General features: G+C 47.6%; 1 protein-coding gene across 2 annotated transcripts; it reads left to right on the plus strand.

The window, feature by feature from the left end:
• Nucleotides 1–1512: 1512 nt before the first annotated feature.
• On the plus strand, nt 1513–20465 carry dot1l (DOT1-like histone H3K79 methyltransferase). Of its 2 annotated transcripts, none has more exons than XM_037469926.2 (28): nt 1513–1905; nt 4923–4966; nt 5065–5139; nt 5241–5304; nt 5762–5990; nt 6771–6865; nt 7143–7205; nt 7298–7353; nt 7637–7716; nt 8119–8187; nt 8291–8397; nt 8857–8898; nt 8977–9072; nt 9378–9612; nt 9730–9843; nt 9966–10057; nt 10186–10287; nt 10840–10977; nt 11081–11206; nt 11457–11881; nt 12011–12101; nt 12189–12338; nt 12978–13020; nt 13182–13807; nt 13945–14150; nt 14396–14469; nt 14553–15248; nt 17307–20465. In XM_037469926.2, the coding sequence occupies exons 1-28, from the start codon at nt 1825–1827 to the stop codon at nt 17315–17317; spliced, it is 4230 nt and encodes a 1409-aa protein (XP_037325823.2). In that variant the 5' UTR covers nt 1513–1824; the 3' UTR covers nt 17318–20465. The 2 variants fall into 2 exon arrangements, with proteins under 2 accessions (XP_037325823.2, XP_062419310.1); XM_062563326.1 differs by lacking the exon at nt 17307–20465 and adding an exon at nt 16332–16981.
• The last annotated feature ends 257 nt before the right edge of the window (nt 20466–20722 follow it).

A 20722-nucleotide genomic window follows, 5' to 3' on the forward strand; every position in this document is an offset into this window, starting at 1 on the left:
GTGGTCAGAGAGTTCACCTTGGCGGCCTGCCACGTTTCCCCTCCCCTCAACATACAGCAGCATATACGTGTTTACTCGCCAATCGCAGAGCGACCTAGAGCCCTCCTCCCCTCCTACTGGTCAGACTGGATTTAGTTTGGTGGGGACTTCTGCACTAGAATGCAGAGGAGGGGGTCCGGCGAGGGCGGGCGGGGGAGGGAGCAGGTCCAGGTCTGTTTAGAGTTTCTGCTAATGGAGCGGGTCAGTGCTGCGATGGGGGAAATGCAGGCCGCAGTTTGAAATTCACCTAATGCAAGGGTTGTTATTTTCAAATAATGGATTCAAGCGAAAAATGGTTGATTTTTCTTTTTCCAAAGATGAGGAAAAGCCCGACGTGAGGGTCGCAGTGCGGAGAGGGAGAGAAGCACGCCTGACTCCTGGCATCTGATCTGTGGGCGGCTCGGCAACCTGTCACGGCCACATATGAGAACCAGCGGACTATATATGGTCCCTGCGACAAACCCAACCAGTGCAAAGAGCGAGTGAGCATGTGAAACGCAATGAGGCGCACACTCCTACTCAATGGTGCAAGTTCATTTACTCGAGTACAGAACAGAATCTGATCTCATTTGAAGAACAGTTTGAGAAAATCATTTAATATGAGGAAAAGAAACTGTTACTCCCATTTATCGTGGTGACCCCTTTGAGGGGCCCGACCCCTATATTTGGAACCACCAGATTAAACTACTACATCTGTACTTTAGCTGCTGCAATTGGGTTCACTACATGAACCATAGCACTCAGGTAGGCTTTTGTCTGAAATAAGTTGTGTATTTGTACATTAAAGTAAAGACTCTGTGTACTTCTTGCACCACTTCTGTTACTGTGTGTACACTGCAGCGCTCGGTAGGAGTTCATTGATTTTGTAACCCTGCTGCATTTTGGATCGTTTTGCTCATTGTGCAATGATATGAAAACACACATTTACATACATAGGATCAATTTCTTGTTTGGGAGGAAAGCCTTCAATTGGGGTTCAGTAGCCTGTATTTTTAAAAATCTGTATTCAGCTCTTTTTTCCATTTAAAGATATTCCTTAAAGTTCTTGATTGTGAATAATCAAATGTTTAGAGAGCAGAAAAGTACACTAATGTTTATGATTATGCACGACTCATTTTGCAACAGCCCCTTTGCAATACACTGCATGAGGCGTTTATCCATGCAAAACCAGTTTATATTGTACTATTTAGAATAGTGATATATTCAAAATTTTCAAAAAGATGTGTACAAATTACGTGCCTGAAAACCAGTGCAGCTTGTCTCCCGATGTGGAATCTTAGTATCCTTCAATTAGGAACAAAATCTAATATCCTCTTTGATTAGGAAAATAAGCTAAAATCAGAACTCCTAATTATAAAAGTCCTACTGTGCTAAATGTCCATAATGATTTCACATTGAGCTGGAAAAAGTTGTGACGTGACCTGATCGCGGTCCCTTGGTGACGTCAGAGTCTCCTCCGCTGCCGGTGGCCCCCTGCCATGTTTATTCATGCCGGGCAAGATGGCGGCGACTCAGGCGATGTGTTATTGCCAGTGGACATAACCAGGCATTTCATTCTAAATACAAAACCCAGTCAGATACATTTATTCACGCGGGCGTATCGTGCGAGTGTTTCCCGCTCGTGCGTCTTTTTGTTATTTTTTTATTTTACGCGTTCCCACGTATTTCCTTCTAACAAAAAAAAGAAAAAATGTTCACGCTGTAGCTCGCTCGCTAACCGACCAGCTGGCTAACACAGAGCAGCCGCTAGCTAGCTACCACAGCCGAGCCGCCGTCAAGAGTAGAATGGGCGAAAAGCTGGAGCTGAAGCTTAAGTCGCCGGTTGGAGCAGAACCTGCTGGCTATCCGTGGCCCTTACCAGTATACGTAAGTGTTATCACCTTAAAATTCACCGGTCACGGGTGTACATTTTGTCCCCGTTTTCTGTCTTTGTTAGCTAACGCTAGCCCTTATGCTAACGCTCGCTAGCCGAAGGAGCCGCGGCACGCTCCTCCGGGTGATCGATTCATACTGGTTCGGGGTGGCGTTCAGCCATCGTGTATCGAACCAGATTCGATGACATTCGGCTCGTTTGTTTTCCCTTCACTTCTGCTAGCGCGAGTTATTCCCGGGTAATTTACCGTTAACCCCAAATACTACGGTTCACGCGAGCGGAGTAAACGGTTAACGTTACTATAGTGACAAGAACAACCGAGCCAGTAAGGAGATGTTTTCAAAGTGGAGCGACTTAAACTGGCCAATCGTCTCATCCTGCACGATGTCAGTCCCACTATAACCTGTTTGTTTTTGTCCCAGCGTGTCATGTTTTTACTGGAACACTATGCTAACGTTAGTTGCGTTTTTTTTTTTACTCCAGCCGGTTGTATTTGTTTGACTTCTTCACATTCCTTCTAGTGCCTGATCGGTTAGTAGTTTGGGACTTCTCTACTCCCTCGACACGTGGTGTGGTTACATTTCCACGCAGAATGCTGTCTACACGTCACTTTCAGGGTGCAGTTGACTCACTCAAGTCAAACGGAAAAGGAAAAAAAAAAATTAAGCTTGTGAAGTTGTGTTTCTGCTTTATAGTAATTGCGGTGAGACAGTCTGCGTTGCATTTCTCAGAATATGATTTTTTTCTGTTCATCACATCTCCGCCCACGCTGCACCTAACCTGACTGTCAGGTTATTTCAGTTCCTGCCTATCGCTGTGTTTTGTTGTTTATCGCATTATGCACTGCATGGGTTCCAAGTCCCTTAGTCCAGTCACGTGATGAGGTAATCTGCCGCTCCTCTGCTTTGGCTGACAAAGTTGACTCTCCCCTTTGCACCGCGCCCTCGATCTGATATCACTAACAAGTTGTGTGTGTGTGTGTGTGTGCGTGCATAACACACAACAGACAAGGAATGTATACTATGGAGTGTGCTTGCACTGGGAATCAGGACCAGCTGATAGTCCTGTGCGGAATTCTGCAATATGGAGCTTGTTCGTGTGGTGGTGCACTCATCCTGTTTTCAAAGGGGAAAGACTTCCTCCTCCTTTTAATGTCCATATGGTCAACTCTACAGGGAGGACGCCAGCAGGGGCTGCTTCTCTTCAACAATGCTTTATTAATAGAACACACACACCCACACGTTTAATTTGATCCCAAGTCACATTTAAACCATTCGCTGGTAACACCAGAGCCCATTGGGTCTAGATGTATTATTGACTCCCACTGAGCATTGAGATCACTGATCTCACCCACAAAGCACGGCAACAGTTGTGTGTGTGTGTGTGTGTGTGTGTGTGTGTGTGTGTGTGTTACACACAACGTGGCTCTTGTACAGGCTGTTGCAATATAAGGCTTGCTCTTTATTCCAATCCAGCCCGCAGATTGAAGCCCATTAAAATACTTGCATTCCCTCTGTCTCTCTCCCCATGTTTCTCTAAATCCCCACATCTGTGCATCTGTAAATGCTTCCATATGAACAGCACTTCTGGTGCAGCACTTTGTCCATCTGGCTGTGGGTGGAGGCACCAACCGACCAACACATTTAAATTGCCAACTGCTGCTCAGGGAACCTGAACGTCTTTGGTTTGGTTCTCACCTGTGAACTTCACAATAATTTACAAGGCTGTAAAGGTACTTTCAATTACTTGTCAAGCCGCGTTTTGCTGGTAGACCTCCGTGATGAGGAGGAGGAGGAGGAGTAGTAAAAGGGCGTGAGCGGTCTCGGTCATTCCTTATCGTAGGCTGTTGATGTGCAGATAGCGGAGCGTAGAACTCATCCACCCAGGGAGGCTCTTACAGACATAAGGACAGATCGACTGGAGAGGAGGAAAAGAAAGGAGGAGGCGTATGTGTCGGTATAAACACAGCCAGGGAGGGAAAGAGAGGGTTCTCCGGCTCCTTTTTTTTTTTTTTTTTTTGGCTCTTGCTTTCAGACGGTTTATTTTTAGCAGCAGCCCTGTGCTGGTGTTGCTGTGTGCTGTCTTTTGTGTGAGCAGGTGACCCGCGTCGCTCACACTGCCTCTTTGATGCACTCGCACACCTTCACATCGGCTGAGGAATATCTGTTAGTTCTGCAGTATTACCGGCCGCAGAGCTAGCCGCTCGCTTGATGATGTCGAGCTACCCCGAAGAGGCTGTGCTGACAGAAATAGCCTTAGACTTCCTGTGTTGCAGTGCATATTTGAATGTGCGCACGCGTGCCTGTTTGGGCTTTGGGGCAGAAGTTGGTGTAGTATTGAGCGGGAAGCCAGAAGCTGCGAGGCTGTAAAGCTGCAGGTTGCTGTGCCAGGCCTCAAACAGCTGACAAATACCAGGCTTACCCCGCCCCCCCCCCACCCCTCACTCTCTCCACTTTCTCGTTCTTCTGACTTTCACTTTCTTTCCTATTACCCTCTTGGTTTGTCCTCCTCTCTCGCGTTCCCCTCTTTCCTTTCTTTCCCCCCTGCCAGAGGCTCTTCCTGGCAGCGCGCTGGAGCCGCAGATAGAGAAAGTGGGTCAGTGGGTCAGCTGAGGCAACAAGCTCAGGCAGGCTGCTCACTGGGTGCAACTTGAGAGCAATTACCCCCCCCCCCCCCCCCCCCCCCCCCCCGCTAAGATGGCTAACTATTGACTCCCTACATGGGAACAATATAGTTGCATTCTAATCTTAGGTTTTATGAAGCTTTATTCTAGACCCAAGTGCCATTTTTTAAAAATTGGATTAACCTAAATCTCAGTGATTTTGAATGCTCCGTTTTAACTACACTCAGTTTAATGAGGTGCACCAAGCTTAAACCAATTCCGGGTATCAACGCCGCCGTTTGATGAACCCTCCTTTCATTAGGCCTGTACTGTTCCCTTTTTGTTCACTCTTTCTGAGAGGCGATGATTCAGCTTTATGGTAATTTTGTTTGGTTTGTCTGATTTCAGGATAAACACCATGACGCTGCTCATGAAATCATTGAAACCATCCGGTAAGTGACCCGTTTTCCGCCTCCAACTCCCACAGCTGACTGTTAGTGACTGTGGCGGCCTGGTGACGACTCTCTCTGTGTGTGTGTGCTTTCCGCAGGTGGGTGTGTGAGGAGATCCCAGACCTCAAACTGGCCATGGAAAACTACGTACTCATTGACTACGACACCAAGAGGCGAGCACAGTGTTTCTATTTGCTACGTCTTTGTTTTCTGAAAGTTGTCGACCAGTAAAACTAAATGGGAACTAAATGATTCATTTTGTGTGTTCTCACAGCTTCGAGAGTATGCAGAGACTTTGTGACAAGTACAACAGGGCCATCGACAGCATTCACCAGCTGGTGTGTGTGTGTGTGTGTGTGTGTGTGTGTGTGTGGTTGTGTGTGTGGAGGAGGTGAATTTAGAAACACTAATTAGTAAAAGTGAGCAACACTGTATCGGTGCCTTGTGAGACTATCACAGTCTCCCTAAATCAATGCTACGCATTACCATACTCTTTAAAAAATAATGTTAAATATATTTATCTACAGTCATTGATTTATTAATAATAATGTGTATTGTTGACCAAGATGTTCCATGAGGGCTTTTGCTTGATAGTCTACAGTTGTTATTTATTATGATTATTAATGGATTTTTATATTACTATTATGTTTCCAAAAACGTGATATAACAACATAATTATTGTGTTGTTTTGTCCTTTTCTTTTGAAAGGCAAGCACCACTGGATAATATCGTCGCACTGGTGTGGGCAAAGCGTTGATGTTTTTGTGTGAATAAATGTATAATCCCACCCTATAGTGGAAAGGGACCACCCAGCCCATGAAGCTGAACAAGCGTCCTTCCAACGGGCTGCTGCGACACATCCTGCAGCAGGTGTACAACCACTCGGTCACCGACCCGGAGAAGCTGAACAACTACGAGCCCTTCTCCCCCGAGGTGTACGGGGAGACCTCCTTTGACCTCGTGGCTCAGATCATCGACGAGATGGAAATGATGGAAGACGACACCTTTGTAGACCTCGGCAGTGGTTAGTCCGCTGCTACTTTGGGACATTGTGTATCCCCAGACCTTCCAGATATACTGATAAATTATGTTTGTTTTTTCCATAATGAGAAAATGATGAATACTTTAAGATACTTTATGAGTTGGAGGTGTAAAACTTTTATCATCATTGTTGTTTTTCCAGGGGTGACATTGTTTATAGTTTATTATTTGTATTCCACCTGTTTCTGTGACAACTTTTATGGAAGTGGTTGATTTATCCAGCGAGAATGCCGGAGGCGCCGACCAATCCGCGGGCTGCTTGTAAAGCCAAACCTGTCGGTAGCAAAAAGAAGCTCCTCTAGTGCACCTGAAGCGGCCCCAGAGACTCTTTAGTGGCAGCCGCGTTCTCGCTCATCACTGGACTGGTTTCCTCACTTAAACGCATACGGTTAACAACCTTTGGATAAAGAAGGTGGCTAAAGGGCCAGCCCGGGGACTCTCGCCTTAACACCGGTGGAGACTGAGCCTTTGAGCGGACGGTTCGCTGAGTCTGTGATTTTGCTTAAAAACCAGCTCAAAAAATACCTGTTCAGACTGGTTATTTCTGTAAATGCTGTAAGCCTGTTTTTAGTCTATTTTTATGGTGTTTTATGGTTTTGTTCTTTCATGTTGTTCCATTGGCTCTTGTAAAGCCACTGTGTGTTGTATTGTCTCCTCTTTTGGTAAGCACTTGGTGACTTTTGTCTGTAACGAGTGCTTTATGAATACAATTGACGTGGTCTGTTTGGTGTAGGACATGAATCTCTTATTTTCTCGTCTACAGGAGTTGGGCAGGTAGTTCTGCAGGTTGCTGCGGCGACCAACTGTAAACACTACTACGGTGTAGAGAAAGCAGACATTCCAGCTACCTATGCAGAGGTAACCACTTAAATATCCCGCAGCACCAAAGAGAGGAAGAAAAAACAAAACCCAGCTCCCCCAGTCTTCGTAGTGAAATGACGCAGTGTTGGCGCAGTGCAAATCACCGCTGGCAAATACACCGGGGAGTCTGAAGCTTGTGACGTTTGTGCCCAGTCGGTCTCCACAGTGGATTTCCCGGCTCACATTTCATCGACTCGTCGTTGCCGTGTAGCAACACACCACTGCAGCATTTTGTTTTGGATTTTAATATATAGTCACATTCTCTCTCTCTCAGAGCATGGATAAAGAGTTTAAAAGGTGGATGAAATGGTACGGGAAGAGACACGGGGAGTACACAGTGAGTTGACTGTCTTGATACAGGCTTCAAACTACTTTTAATTGTTTTCTCTGTTATTCAGGATTTTTACCCATGATCTGCTTCCCTTTCAGTTGGAGAGAGGTGACTTTCTGTCTGAAGAATGGAAGGAAAGGATCGCCAACACAAGGTGTTAAACCAAGCCGGATCACCGTAGCTGTCTGAAAGAAGCAATTTCCATCCCATTTCCCATCCGCATTATGGGTTTATCACCGAGGCACTAGGGTCATAGAAACCATTGTTCATTGTGACTGTAATAAAAGCGACTGTTTACTTAGTATCACATGCAGGGCTTTGATATCAAAGTTTAAAAGATAGCGAGCAGTTCTTTAACGTGTCTGTAAAACTTTGCCTAAATGTTGTTTTTACCTCCAACTGTAGATCTAAAATATTTCTTTCTCCGTCTGTTGCAGTATTATTTTTGTGAATAACTTTGCCTTTGGTCCAGAGGTAGATCACCAGCTGAAGGAGCGCTTTGCTAACATGAAGGAAGGTTAGTATTTTTTCTTTCTCTTTTCATTGCTCCTTTTATTCTCAACAGGGAAGTGTTTATTTGTCATTTTAAATGTCCCCATATTGAAGAGCAGATGGTTGATGAGCATTAAAGAGTTGAGACGTTTAAAAGGACCCAGGAGAAATCTGATCAAAGGTCCATGAATAGCTTTTACTAGCCAATGCTAATAGCTCCCTTTTTACACAATAACTAGGATTACTTCATGTAGAACAGGTCAAGACCTTCGGTTTGTTCCCTTTGGGGAACATGACATCATGGCTCAAAAGAGTTGATTCATTGGTGATTCAATAGACATCGTTTGACGCTGTCAATGTTTGGATGACTGGCTCTAATTTGTCTATTCATTGGTTTTGGTTTGTTTGTTGCTTTTTATTTCCGCAGGTGGAAAAATAGTATCTTCCAAACCTTTTGCACCTTTACATTTTAGAATAAACAGTCGAAACTTGAGTGGTGAGTACCACAATTGGTAGAAAAGCCAATGTCAACATCTCCCCCGTCCTTTGACATGTATCTGACATGCAGTGTTTTTTTTTTCTTTTCTTTTGCTCCGCAGACATTGGCACAATAATGCGTGTGGTGGAGCTTTCTCCACTGAGGGGCTCCGTGTCCTGGACCGGAAAGCCAGTTTCCTACTACCTGCATACCATAGACCGCACCATAGTAAGCGCCGACCATGATTGAGTGCAGAGGCGACGGTGACTCCTCCAGCAGTACAAACACATCAGAGCACCTCAGAGGCCACGCGTAGCGTAGACGTGTCGTCTTTAACGAGTAGTCGGTCCCAGAAGTAAGCACTCTGAGGATAGAACACAGGTGCAGAGATGACGCTGATGTGTGTGTCGCTCCGGGTTACTGGAGCAAACGTCTCCGTTTGCACGGGTGTCAAGAGGGTGACCTCGTGCATGTAGCTTTTGGATGTAATTAGAAAATGCAATCTTAACTTACACACCACATTTTATGTACAATAGAGACAGAACGGGGAACATAAAACATTCACAATATTTATTTTACGGCCCGTGTTGGCGTGAACACCCTCGTTATTCAAACTTAGTTAGAATGTAAGCACCTTTTAAAATGATTGAACAATCCAATTAATTTCTTTTTTTTTCTTTTTTACAGCTTGAAAACTATTTTGCTAGCCTCAAAAATCCTAAACTCAGGGTAAGTGGGTTCCATCTTGATCACTGCGTTGACAGTCACCTAACTCAAAACGCAGAACTAAATGGGTCTTTGTTTCAGGAGGAGCAAGAGGTAGCGAGGCGACGTCAGCAGAAGGATACGAAGGATAGTAAAAGCAATAGCACCACGCCAACAAAACCTAAAGAACAATGCAAGGTAAGACATGAACACATTCATAGGACCATGGAACTTCATCTCTAAATATTTTCTTCCCCTGGCATGTAACTTTTCAAATTGAAATCTTTGTGTCATCATGCATCACGGCCAAACCAAATGCTTCAATGTAACTCCAGCTAAATTCCCCTGAGCAATAATGTGTTCCCATTGTGTGAGGTTTTGTCCCTCACGTGTTCTCACTAGATTACCATGAATCAACTTAACACACTGTGGCGAGCTCCCTCTGTATGAACGTCTGTGTGTGTGTGTGTGTGTGTGTTCGTGTTCGTCCACGTGCATCACAGCAGGACTCCTGCGGCGAGGAGGAGCGTCCGAGCTTGGTGGCGGTGGTCAAGCCTCCGGCCAAACCCCGACGTGCCCGACTCCTGCCCAAAGCTCGCAAGTTGAACAACAACAACAACAAGAAGCGCGGTCGACCCAAGAAAGCCGCCCCGGCCGCCGCTGAGAAGAAGAACAAGAAGAACCAGAGCGCGTTGGACCTGCTGCACGCCAAGACCCTTTCTGCCGCGCCACCTCAGGGTCAGGGGGCACACACACACACACACACAAACACAGAATATGCCTTGTGTTTCACATCTTTACTGTTTGGTTCCTAAATGTCGGTTAAACGTGACCGTACCCGCTGTGTGTGTACAGATGCGTACCGCCCGCCTCAGAGTCCCTTCTACCAGCTGCCTCCCAAGGCCCCGCACTACCCCTCGAGTCAACTGCTTCAGAGCCCGACTCCCCCCGGTCTGCAGCAGCTGCTCGGTGAGTCTCAAACATTTAATGCAGCGGCGAACTTAGGATTAGAAGGAGAGATTTAAATGATGTGGAGGATTCTGTCTGAACAACATGACTAATAAATGTTTTGTGTCCTTCCTCTCTAACAGACAACATCAAAGTTCAATACCTCCAGTTCATGACCCACATGAAGACTCCTCAGTACCGATCCAACCTGCAGCAGCTTTTAGAGCAGGAGAAGGTAATAATGCCATCACAGACGTTATTGATTTGCACCTGCAGCATTTCCCCATCCAAAACCCCCAAAATCCTGAAAATGATTTTTCAGTCTTGCCCAAATCTCTGACCTCCTTTCGTTTCGTTCTGAAGCAAAAGCACCGGGATCTGTCGGGGCAGGCGGAGCAGCTCCACTCTGTTTGTCAGTCCCACAAGGACCGGATCAAAGGCCTCTTTCAGACCAAACTCGATGAGGTGGGAACTGCTTTTGATCTTTTCTCGACTACACGGCCTTATGGACACACCGGACAATATTTCCCTTTTATTTCTAACATCCAGAAATATGGATTCAATTGTTTTCCATTGCTACTTTTGTCTCTCAACCGTCCGTATTATGTAATGGAATTTTAGGTAATTTATTAGTGTAAACGAATGCATACATTTAAAGCAAAGAATGTGTAATAAGATCTCTGACCAATGTTCCGTTGTCGTTTTCTTTACCGTAACACAAAGCTCCTCCAGTCTGCTGCACGTGTGACACACACGCAGCCCGCTGTTGGGTGTGGTCACACATTTGCTTTGTTAAAAGCGCTGGTTACACACATGCAAAAAATATTCTGGTTTTTACCCTTATTCTATAAAATCCATCCTGTGACCCCTGGCGGGGACAATTTAGCACAAATAAACGTTATAACCGACAGCCTGAGAACCTCGGCTGTCAGATTTCAGCAAAAAATAGGTTCTTCAATAATGCATTATTTTTCAAGCATTGTGTATATGTAGCTGATGTGTGTGTGTGTGTTTCAGCTGGGAGTAAAAGCGTTGACTGTGGAGGACCTGCTGCAGGCCCAGAAGGAGATATCGGCCCACAATCGTCAGTTGAAGGAGCAGACGAAGCAGCTCGAGAGAGACATGGCCTTGCTGAGAGACCACAGCCTGCTGCTGGTGAGACCGCTAGCTTACGTTGATGTAACCTCCCACCTGTCAACCGATTCCTGATTGTCCTCCACCCGAACGAATAACCGCAAGTGTGTGTGTTTCTTTGCAGCTGAAGTCTCGGTGTGAGGAGCTAAAGCTCGATTGGGGCTCTCTGTGTCTGGAGAGCTTGCTGAAGGAGAAGCAGGCGCTACGCAGGCAGATCTCTGAGAAACAGAGACACTGTTTGGAGCTGCAGGTACGCAGTCGCCCTCCTCGTTTTGTTGGATTCTAGGCCGAAGGCTTGTGTCTGTCTCGTCTACTCCTCCATTGTTGTCTGTCATCCCTCCGAGAGATATTCCTAAAGGAATTTGCCATGTCACCTGAACTGGGTGAAATGTAGCTTTCAGACAGTTGATGAATTCCTGTCGCAAACATTTTTCCCCCGACGAAAATCCCGTTTTCTAGTGTAACGTCTCCCCCTGGTGTGTGTTTGTGTGGTTTTGTAGATCAGCATTGTGGAGCTGGAGAAAAGTCAAAGGCAGCAGGAGCTGCTTCAGCTCAAATCCTACAGCCCGCGTGACGGCTCCCCGTACAGAAAGAGCCTGGAGCCCCGCTCCACCGCCGACGCGGACCCCTCTAAGCTGGGCCCGGCCCTCAACGGGGTCGGCATGGAGCTGTCCGTCAACGGCACCGCCTCTCTGTGTTTCGACCGGGCCGGCGCCAAGGCGGAGCTTCTCTCCGGCTACCTGCCAATCTCTCCCGACCACGAGATCGCTCCGGCCGCCCCCGATGCGCGCCAGAGGCAGCAGAGCTCCTCCTACGCTCTCCCCGACTACACGCGCTTCTCCCCCGCCAAGATCGCCTTGCGGAGGCACCTGAACCAGGACCCGACTGCCTCTGCTCACTTGAGAGGCCCGGGGCTGACACACAGGTGGGTTGACACTAAAAGCGTTTCACTTTTTAGTGGCAAACCCTTTTTTAAATGTTTATTTACAAAGCTTCCAAAGTCGCTCCCCAAGGCAACGGACTAAATTTGCCAGTTTCTGTTTGTGTTTCTCAGGGAATTTGGAGGTGTCAGCTCTCCGCTTGGAGCCAAACTGAACTGCCCGTCTCCTAATGCATCGGATATCCAGAACAAAGGTTTCGAGAGGGTAAATGTTTGTCTTTCTCAGCTGTCTGTGCACTTTTCTTCCTTCCTTGCAGCTCTCATCTCATTTTCCGCTTGTTGTCTCATTCAGGCCGGTAAGGAGAGGAGTCCATCTGTTCAGGGCGACAACAGCATTACAAGCCTTCCAATAAGTATCCCCCTGAGCACAGTGCACCCGAGTAAACTGCCAGTCAGCATCCCTCTGGCGAGCGTGGTGCTGCCCAGCCGGGTGGAGAGACTGGTGAGTACATTCGGTGCATGCACCCTCAGAAAGAAGCACTTCTACATCACCGCTGATGTAAAGGTTGTCAGTTCTCTTGTGAAGAATTGCATGGGTGGAGTGTTTACAGTAAGGTGACTACATTAGAATTGGTTGGATCCATCTAATTTCACCTGGATAATCACAGATTTTAGTTTACAAAATTGCCTGCATCATATTTTTACCTTTTCAATTAGTTTTATTTGCTAGTGATGTTTTTATTGTTTGGATCGTGTCAAGTATACTGGCTCAGAAATACTTTACATATAAAGTACATATTTGGAGAACTGTGTGGGAATGAGTCATGTGACTGCAGCATTGCACCACCTGCTGGAAGGTCGATGTACTGGTGTCTGGTTCAATGTCACGAGTTGTGGTTGAGATTCTTGTTTCCGTTATTCAGTTGGAATATTGTAGCTCAAAAAGTCAAACTGGATTAAATATAAGTTCATTCTTCTTTGATCTTTAATAGTTTTAACCATACAATATCTATACTTTTTGGGCTTAAGCTTATGACACATTTGTCACTGCTTTTAATAATCCTATACTTTAATAATAATAATAATAATAAATAATACTAATAATAGTCATAGTAACCCTGGTCTGCATTTATAATTTCAGAGAAGTACTCCGAGTCCTGTGTCTCAGGCAGGTCAGACCAATGGTAAGGATTACCCATGGTCACATATAATATTCACTGTTATTATGAAACAAGATGTGATCAGCTGCTTGTTTATTGCTGATGGGCAAAAGCGCCTCTTGTGTTTTTCTGTGTCATCCGCTTGCTACCCACCCTAATCCTTTATCTTCTTGTTCTCTGTTTAGGATATTCATCCAGCTCAGGACTGATGAATGGAGGTCCCCATCCTGAGGACCATAACGGTGCTTCTTCTTCCCCTTCACCGAATCCCAACTTTGCTTCGTCAGGACCAATGGGAAGAGGGGGTCCCATCCAGAGCCCGCCCCTCAGCACCGGAGGGGTGCTTCAGTATGCAGACGGACCCCCAAGGATTCCCCCCGAAGACGGACAGGATCGCCACGGAGGAGAATCGGACACGGAGCCCCAGGACGGCGAACTGCGCAGGAGAATCTTCTTCTCTTCGTCCTCCTCTTCCTCCTCGTCTTCCTCCTCGTCAGGCAGCGGAGGCAGCCTGGCCGTAGGATCCCGCCTCCACCATCACACTGGCAACAAGCAGGGGCACCACAGTAACCACGGAAACCACCACCACCACCACCATCATCACGCCCCCGGCACGCAGCACACCCACGCGCCCACGCCGCCGCCGCATTCCTCGCACGGCCTCGGCTCTCAAGAGGGACGCAGGCGCGGGAGAAGGAAACGCAGCTCCACTGTGGCGGTTGCGGCCAGCGGATCCCCGAAGAGGAGGTCCTTCACCGGGCTCGGCTCCAACAACCCCTCCTCGGGGTCGCCACTCAACATCAACTCCATGGTGAGGCAGGAGGGAAAGTTGACAGGTTTTCATTTGGATTTAATCAAGTCCTGCAAGCTGACCACCTGTCTTTAATGAGATGTCTTTGACATTATTTTTTTTTTTTAATAACTAAGTTTTGTTTCCCCATCCAACAGGTGAACAACATCAACCAGCCTCTGGAGATCTCGGCCATCTCCTCCCCAGAGCAGTCCAGCCGCAGCCCCGTGGGGGCCGACCTGGACCAGCCCCCCGTCCTGAAGAGAGAGCGGCCCCTGGAGCTCAACGGCTCGGGCCGATACTCTTCTGGCCCCAGCTCCGACGACGAGGACTCGGGATACCCCGCCGACGGCTCCAGCTCCCGGTAGTGCAGTCGTTGTGACGCCGATACTAGAAGATCAGAATAACAACAACGTCCACCGCAGCTTGTCCCATGCATTTCTTTGCCTAGTAACGGGTTGACTAGTCACAACATTTCCCTTGCCTTTTAACTTTTTTTAATGTGCAGCTAGTGTTAAATATGTGCCTTTTGATTGTCTCTGTTGCAGAAATGGCCGGGGCTCCACCTAATTTTTTGTTTTTTTTTAAATATTTGCTTTTCGTCTCCAGAATTGAAAGAAAAATTGCCACGATATCCTTGGAGAGCAGAGATGGACCCGGTAGACATGGGGAAGGGGAAAGAGGTAAGAAAAGAAACTGTCACAGAAATGGCGTCTCCCACGTTTGCCGCTTGATGCCCATCGAGGTTCCTTCTCTCCTCCACTAGTCCGGAAATCTGGCAGCAGCAGCAGCAGCAGCGGTAACAGCACCGGCAGCGACGGCTCCTCCTCGTCGTCCCTGTCTTCCAACAGCAAGTGGAAATCCACCTTTTCACCCATTTCCGACCCCAAGCAGCCCAACGCCGACCCGCGGCAGGGGGGCTCTCCGTTCGGCATGGGGGGGTCGAGCCGGGGCACCGACTCGGACTCTGACCACAAACAGCAGCAGCAGCATCAGCATCAGCAGGCGAGGAAAGGAAGTGACGGCGAGTCGCCCAACTACGGGAACCCCAACCCCTTCCTCAGTCAGGACGCGGCGGGGCCACGGGGCGGGGGCCACGGAGGCGGCGGCTCGGACCAACGCCAGGCCCTCCCCAAACAGAAGCCCCCCCGCGACTGGGAGATGAAGACGAGCGGCAGCCTGGCCAGTCAGAACCTCTTCATATCTGCCGCCGCCAGCAGTGGCGGGGGCATTCTGAGTGGCAAGGTGGGGGGCAGTCCCGTAGCGGTTTCCTCGAGCACGGGGTCCTCCGCGGGGCAGTACCTGGGGTCGCACTTCCCGCTCGGGGGGACCTCGGTCTTGCAGTCGCTGTTCGGGGCCCAGACGGGCGGATCCACGGTGAGTGGCACCCCGAGGCTCGTCAACGGACACTCTGCCCTGGGGGGCTTCTCCAGCGCCGGGCTGGCAGGGGGAGCAGCTGGAGGTGAGCATCCGCACGACTGATCACATTTTTTTTTTTGTCTTAGCCCGGGAGAGAGAGGGAGGGAGGGAGGGTGGGGGGGTTGTCATGGTGATGAAGAGTAGGGTAGAGTCCCACTAAGAGAGCCAGGTAAGTGGAGGTCTGATGCTGCCGTCTGTGTCTGTGGGTGTGTGTCTGTGTGTGTCTGTGGGTGTGTGTGTGTGTGTCTTCCTCCCTGACTGACTGACTGATGGAGCTGCACAATGATGGCCAAAATGATAAAAGAGATTAAGAATATTAAATAATTGCACATTCACTTAAATGAGTGTAGCACTAATTTCACTTGCGGATATTGAAATCTTTGCATTGGAATAGGACGGGTTCTTATTCCCACTTCATCTTTTGGAAGCAGTATGAGGTTGTATCAAAGATTTTTTTTTTTTACCCCAAATTGCATCAGCAGAGAACTGCTTCTGTGCAGAGCTGCATTCCTGCTGGTTAAAGAATCTCCTGCATCTAAATGAGACCTAAAAGGAGTTTCTCCTCCACACGAATTCAGTGCATTTCATACAACCAACTAAATGACACTACGTCACTCTGCTACTCTGCAGCTGCTTGGTTTTCACAAAGAAAAGCCCCCCTGGCGGCCGTCCGTCTGATTTTCGGAAGCCCAAACTGATCGGACTCGCATTCCACTGATTGTGCAGCGCCACCGACTGACCGACGCCGCGCTGCCTCGCATTGCTTCCGTCAGGACACACCCCTGGAAAAAATGTTATTAACAGACTGAAAAAAATGCTGTAATTAGAGAAATCTGAACCAATTAATGACTGTGTCTTACTTCACTGTCACATGACTACGGCGTCATTTTCCGTGGGTGTATCCGTCATCCCACGTAGCCGCGATGTTTGTTTTGGTCCCAGTGGGCTGTTTGCTTTCTGTGTGCTTGGCGCTTTGCACAAACCCGGCTCAGTCCCTGCTTCTCTCTTTGTCCCACCCTGCCCCCCCCCATCCCTCTCGCTCTCTATGCCACTCTCATCTGCTCTACCCCCCCCCACCCCCACCCCCACCTGTCTCCTTCCATTTTCTGCTGTGTGATTTTTGCAGGTATATTTCACCACGTGGTCCCCGCAGTGTCCTCCCATCAGTTTGGGGTGACACTGCCCGCCTCTGGAGGCCTCGGCTCTCTGCTCGGTCTCTCCTCCTCCCCCCAAACCCAGCAGCACGGCTCCCCCCAAACGGCCCCCACGCGCCTGTCCTCCGCCTCCTCGCCCCTCCCCGTCTCGCTGTCCCAGGCGCAGCACGGCCGCACCCAGTCGGTCCTGCACAGCCCCTCCCCGCCCGCGCTCGCCCTGCACCACCCCCCCAATCTGACCCTGCACGGCGCCTCGTCCTCGGCGCCCCCGCACTCTGACGCCGGGCCGCCCCCCCGATCGGACTCCCTGCTCCACTGCTCCCGTGTGTCCCACCACGCCCCCCTGCACCACCGGACTGCCCAGTCATCCCTCTCGCTCTCCGCCCCCCCGCTCTCCATCTCCCCGTCCTCCTCTGCTTCTGTCTCTGCCGCCGCTGCCGCTTCCCTCTCGTCCTCTCTGTCGACCCCCCCCTCGTCTCGTCCGTACGCCGTGCACTACTCCCCTCGGCCGCCCCCTCCCACGCAGGCCGGCGGCTCGGGTGGCGGAGCGGGCATGTGGAGGACTCAGGGCATGCATGGCACCTACACGACCTCCCAGCTCCCTGGCTCCCGACCTCGATAGGGTTTGAGGGGGTGTGGGGGAGGAGTGGGAGGGGGGGGGGGAGATGGGCGAAGGACAATCAGAAGGTGGAAAGAGGGAGAGAATGAGAGAGAGAGAGACAGATGAGATGCCTGTTTGTCTTGTGCTCCAAACAAGCTGTTGTTGTGGTTGAACAAGGTGAGTCAATTCCTCAGAATTCAAGTATTAAAAGCTGGCTGGGTGATGATGATGATGATGATGGTGATGATGATGAAAGTGTAAACTTTAGGGTTTGGGCCGATTTGTTTTGTGCTGCCGTGTTGAATCCATAGAAACGTTCCTCATTGTCTTTTCTCTGACTTTTCAGGTAATTGTTGAAAACTACCTCAAAATGAAATGAACTATGCAAATGTCCAGCTGTGGTCGGAGGCGCTCTGCTCGCTCACTGGTGCTTCACAAGGTCTGCACTACGACCGGCTTCTGTACTGGGACACACACACACACACACACACACCGGGCCACTATAGTCGCCTTGAACAGAATTCATAGGTAGTGGTCATGTTCTTGGGTGCTAAAATATTGTTTGAAAGATTTCCCAATAAGGAAATCCGTGCTTGCTGCTGCTCAGCACTGACCGGATGTCTGCTTTAAATTAAAGGTGCTCTTGTCTTCGTGTCTCGGTCAGGATCAAAGCGGTCTGTTTCACTGATTTAATGTGACATTTGATCTGAATCCCGTCACGTTCCTTCCAAAGTCTCCCTTCCCACACAGACCAGTTCTCTGCACTCTGCTCAGATGTCATGCAAGCTACGCTCTTGCGTCTGTTTTCCTTCTTTCGGGTGTAATTAAATATTTGTTGGGTATGTAACAGGAACATTTGGTCTAACTTCACACTGGATAAAAAGATGCAGTTTCTCATGGTGCAGAAGATGTGTGAGGCTGGATGGTGACACACACCTAAAGCTCATGCTTACGTTGATGATTTCATATATTTTACATGTTCAACTAAATTTGTGAGTGGTGGAAACATCTTAAAAAGCAAAAACTACGTTCACATTATGAAAATAAGTCTTCGGGTGTCTCAAATATTCAACATAACGGTGAAAGTTTTGTTATTTTCTCACAATGTTATTTTTTTTGTGCAACAGAAACTAAGCATAATGTTATTTCTCTAAATTAATTAACTTAATAATATGGAAGTGGGTGTATGTTTTAAAGGCTAATGTTTTGCCTTATTTTGAAAAATGCTGAGTTAGCAGCCTTTCAAAGGAGCTGATAATGCTGAGCTTTCTTTTTTTTTTCATTGGAAAACAAACCAACATGAAATTCATTGAATGAAATGGTGCTATATGCTCATTGTCAGCCACTTGATGTATTTATTTACATCTTCTTCCTCGGGCCGATTTGGTAAATCACACTACTATCTGGGAACAGCTGAAATACTTTTAACGCTGGAGTCTTTAACTCTTAAGCTAAACTTATTCGTATTTATCTCTGCTGCCAAATCTTAAGGACACAAGAGGTGACTGTAGATTATAGTTGATACAAACACACACATCTTCACACTGAGAAAACAACGACCCACAAATAACTACTGGACTCTCTTTATACCAATTTGTTTGCGTTTTTAAAAAAATAATGTAATTTTTAATTTTGTGAACTGTTTGTACTGTGAATGTGATTAATTCGCCGACTGTATAGTTGTGTATAATTTAGATTATATTTATGCCCTGTGTCTATTTGCCTTGATATTTTCTTTCTCTTTTTTTTTTTATCCTGAAATTTGTTTATATTGAGTGTTTGTGCGTGCGTGTGTGTGTACTTGACTCAGTCTGAAAACATTGGTGCTAAATTAGGATTATTTATTCTACAGTGAAAACATCAAAACTTGGTGCTGTACACGGGGACGTTTGTAAAGCAGATTGCTGGCTTTTTATTTTGTTTTTGTCTCCCGTTTAATATGCGATCTGGTTCTTTTTGAAGTCCCCCCCCCCCCCCCCCCCCCCCAAGTGAGCCGCCTCTCTTTCACTTAACAAGACGCACTGTTTTTGTACATATACGTTTTTGTCCCGACACCCTAAATGGAAAGGTATATTAAATAAATATACATACTATATACAGTTTATATATAAGTATAAATATATATATATGAAAGAATAGGGCTGACACAGCCCCCCCCCCCCCCCCCTTCCCCCCTCTCGCTCCCTGAGAAGAGCAGAAACCCGGACCCTGCAGTCAACACACGCAAACAACGGTGCTGTGGCTCCAACGCAACTCAACGTCATGACTTTCATCCGATGCCCCCCCTCCCCCCTCCCTCCAATTTCTCTTTCATCAAAACAAGATTCTTCAGGAAACAAAACGGTGCTTCAGTCTCCAAATGAAATCTGGAACTTATGAACCAAATCTTTTACTGGTGCATAAAGATATGAACACACACACACAGCTTGCCCCCCCCCCCCCCCCCCCCCTTTTTGGTGCATATTTAAGGGAAGAATAGTCAAAGCTTTATTGTACACGTCTGTCCTGTGCATTCACACACGTGAGAGTCCTTCTAGACCGATTAGAGATTCGTCCGTTTTCTTACCGGCGCTCGGGGGTCTTTTTGTATTAATTGTCGATGCCGTTTTGATTTTCCTAATCTTGGTCTTTGATACAACTGCAGTTCCACGTTACTGCTGCTTTTGAAATGTGATTCCCGTGGGGGTTTTTTTTCAGACGGCACGGTGCTCTCCTTCACTTAAAACCAGGAAACGTGCAGCTACACATGAATACTACTCCTGTTTTCGTGGTTCGGTAATCTGCGACACGCGCTTTCGGGGCGACGTGTGTGTGTGCGTGTGCCAGTGAGAACGGTCGATGGGAAACGGCTGAAACCATCGTTGAAGCGTCCTCCTTCCTGTTGCGTTACTCGGCTTTGCAGTCGAGGCCGTTTACTCCGAATCCTGCCAAAGGTCTTCACTCAGGAACGAAACTATTTCCCCTCGACGACTCCTTCACGTCACCGCCTTGATTTAAGCCCTCCTTTCCAAGCCGACTCAGGACCAGGGGCACACCCTTGGCACGGGTGTTTTACGAGGATCGATTCTCAACTGTCACACACACACACACACACACACACACACACACACACACACACACACACACTCACTCACACACGCGTCTCCAGTGAAAACCAGCTCGGAGTCCATTTGGCCTCCCGGAAGCTGTGAAACGGGACTTTCGGCATCTTCCTCCTCAGGCTCGGGCCGCTGTTCTAGATTCGCGTCTCCAATTTGGCTCGCTTTGGTTGGGATTGTCCCTTTGACTCGGGCGGGGGGGGGGGTGTTAAACACGCAGGGCACATGTGACCTACACTGGGCCGTGAAGCCAGGGCAGGTTTGAGGTGCAATAACGGCTAACGTAGTTTCCAAGAGGCCCCGGGGTTTTTCATGACTTGTTACTGTTCCGTGTTGGTGCTTCTATCCTAAGATGTTATAATGAAATAAATGGAATTTTTGTTTTTTCCCCTCCTGCATTATGATTATTAAAAAAATAATTGTTTCCTTAAATGTTTTCAATTCATTTTTTTTTTGTCAGGCTGAATTTATGTCCCATCCCATTTAATTTTTCCTCTGTAGATTGGATCAAATACATCCACATATTTTTTTACAAATGATTTGATATTTACAGCATATTTGATTATGATCATTATTATAAGCTTGTACAAACTTATAGATATTAGATATGTTCTAACTATATAAAACTGCAGTCAGACATGGTTTGCTGTCAATTAATCTTTAA

This window comes from Pungitius pungitius, chromosome 7 (assembly GCF_949316345.1).
Source record: "Pungitius pungitius chromosome 7, fPunPun2.1, whole genome shotgun sequence".
NCBI lineage: Eukaryota > Metazoa > Chordata > Actinopteri > Perciformes > Gasterosteidae > Pungitius > Pungitius pungitius.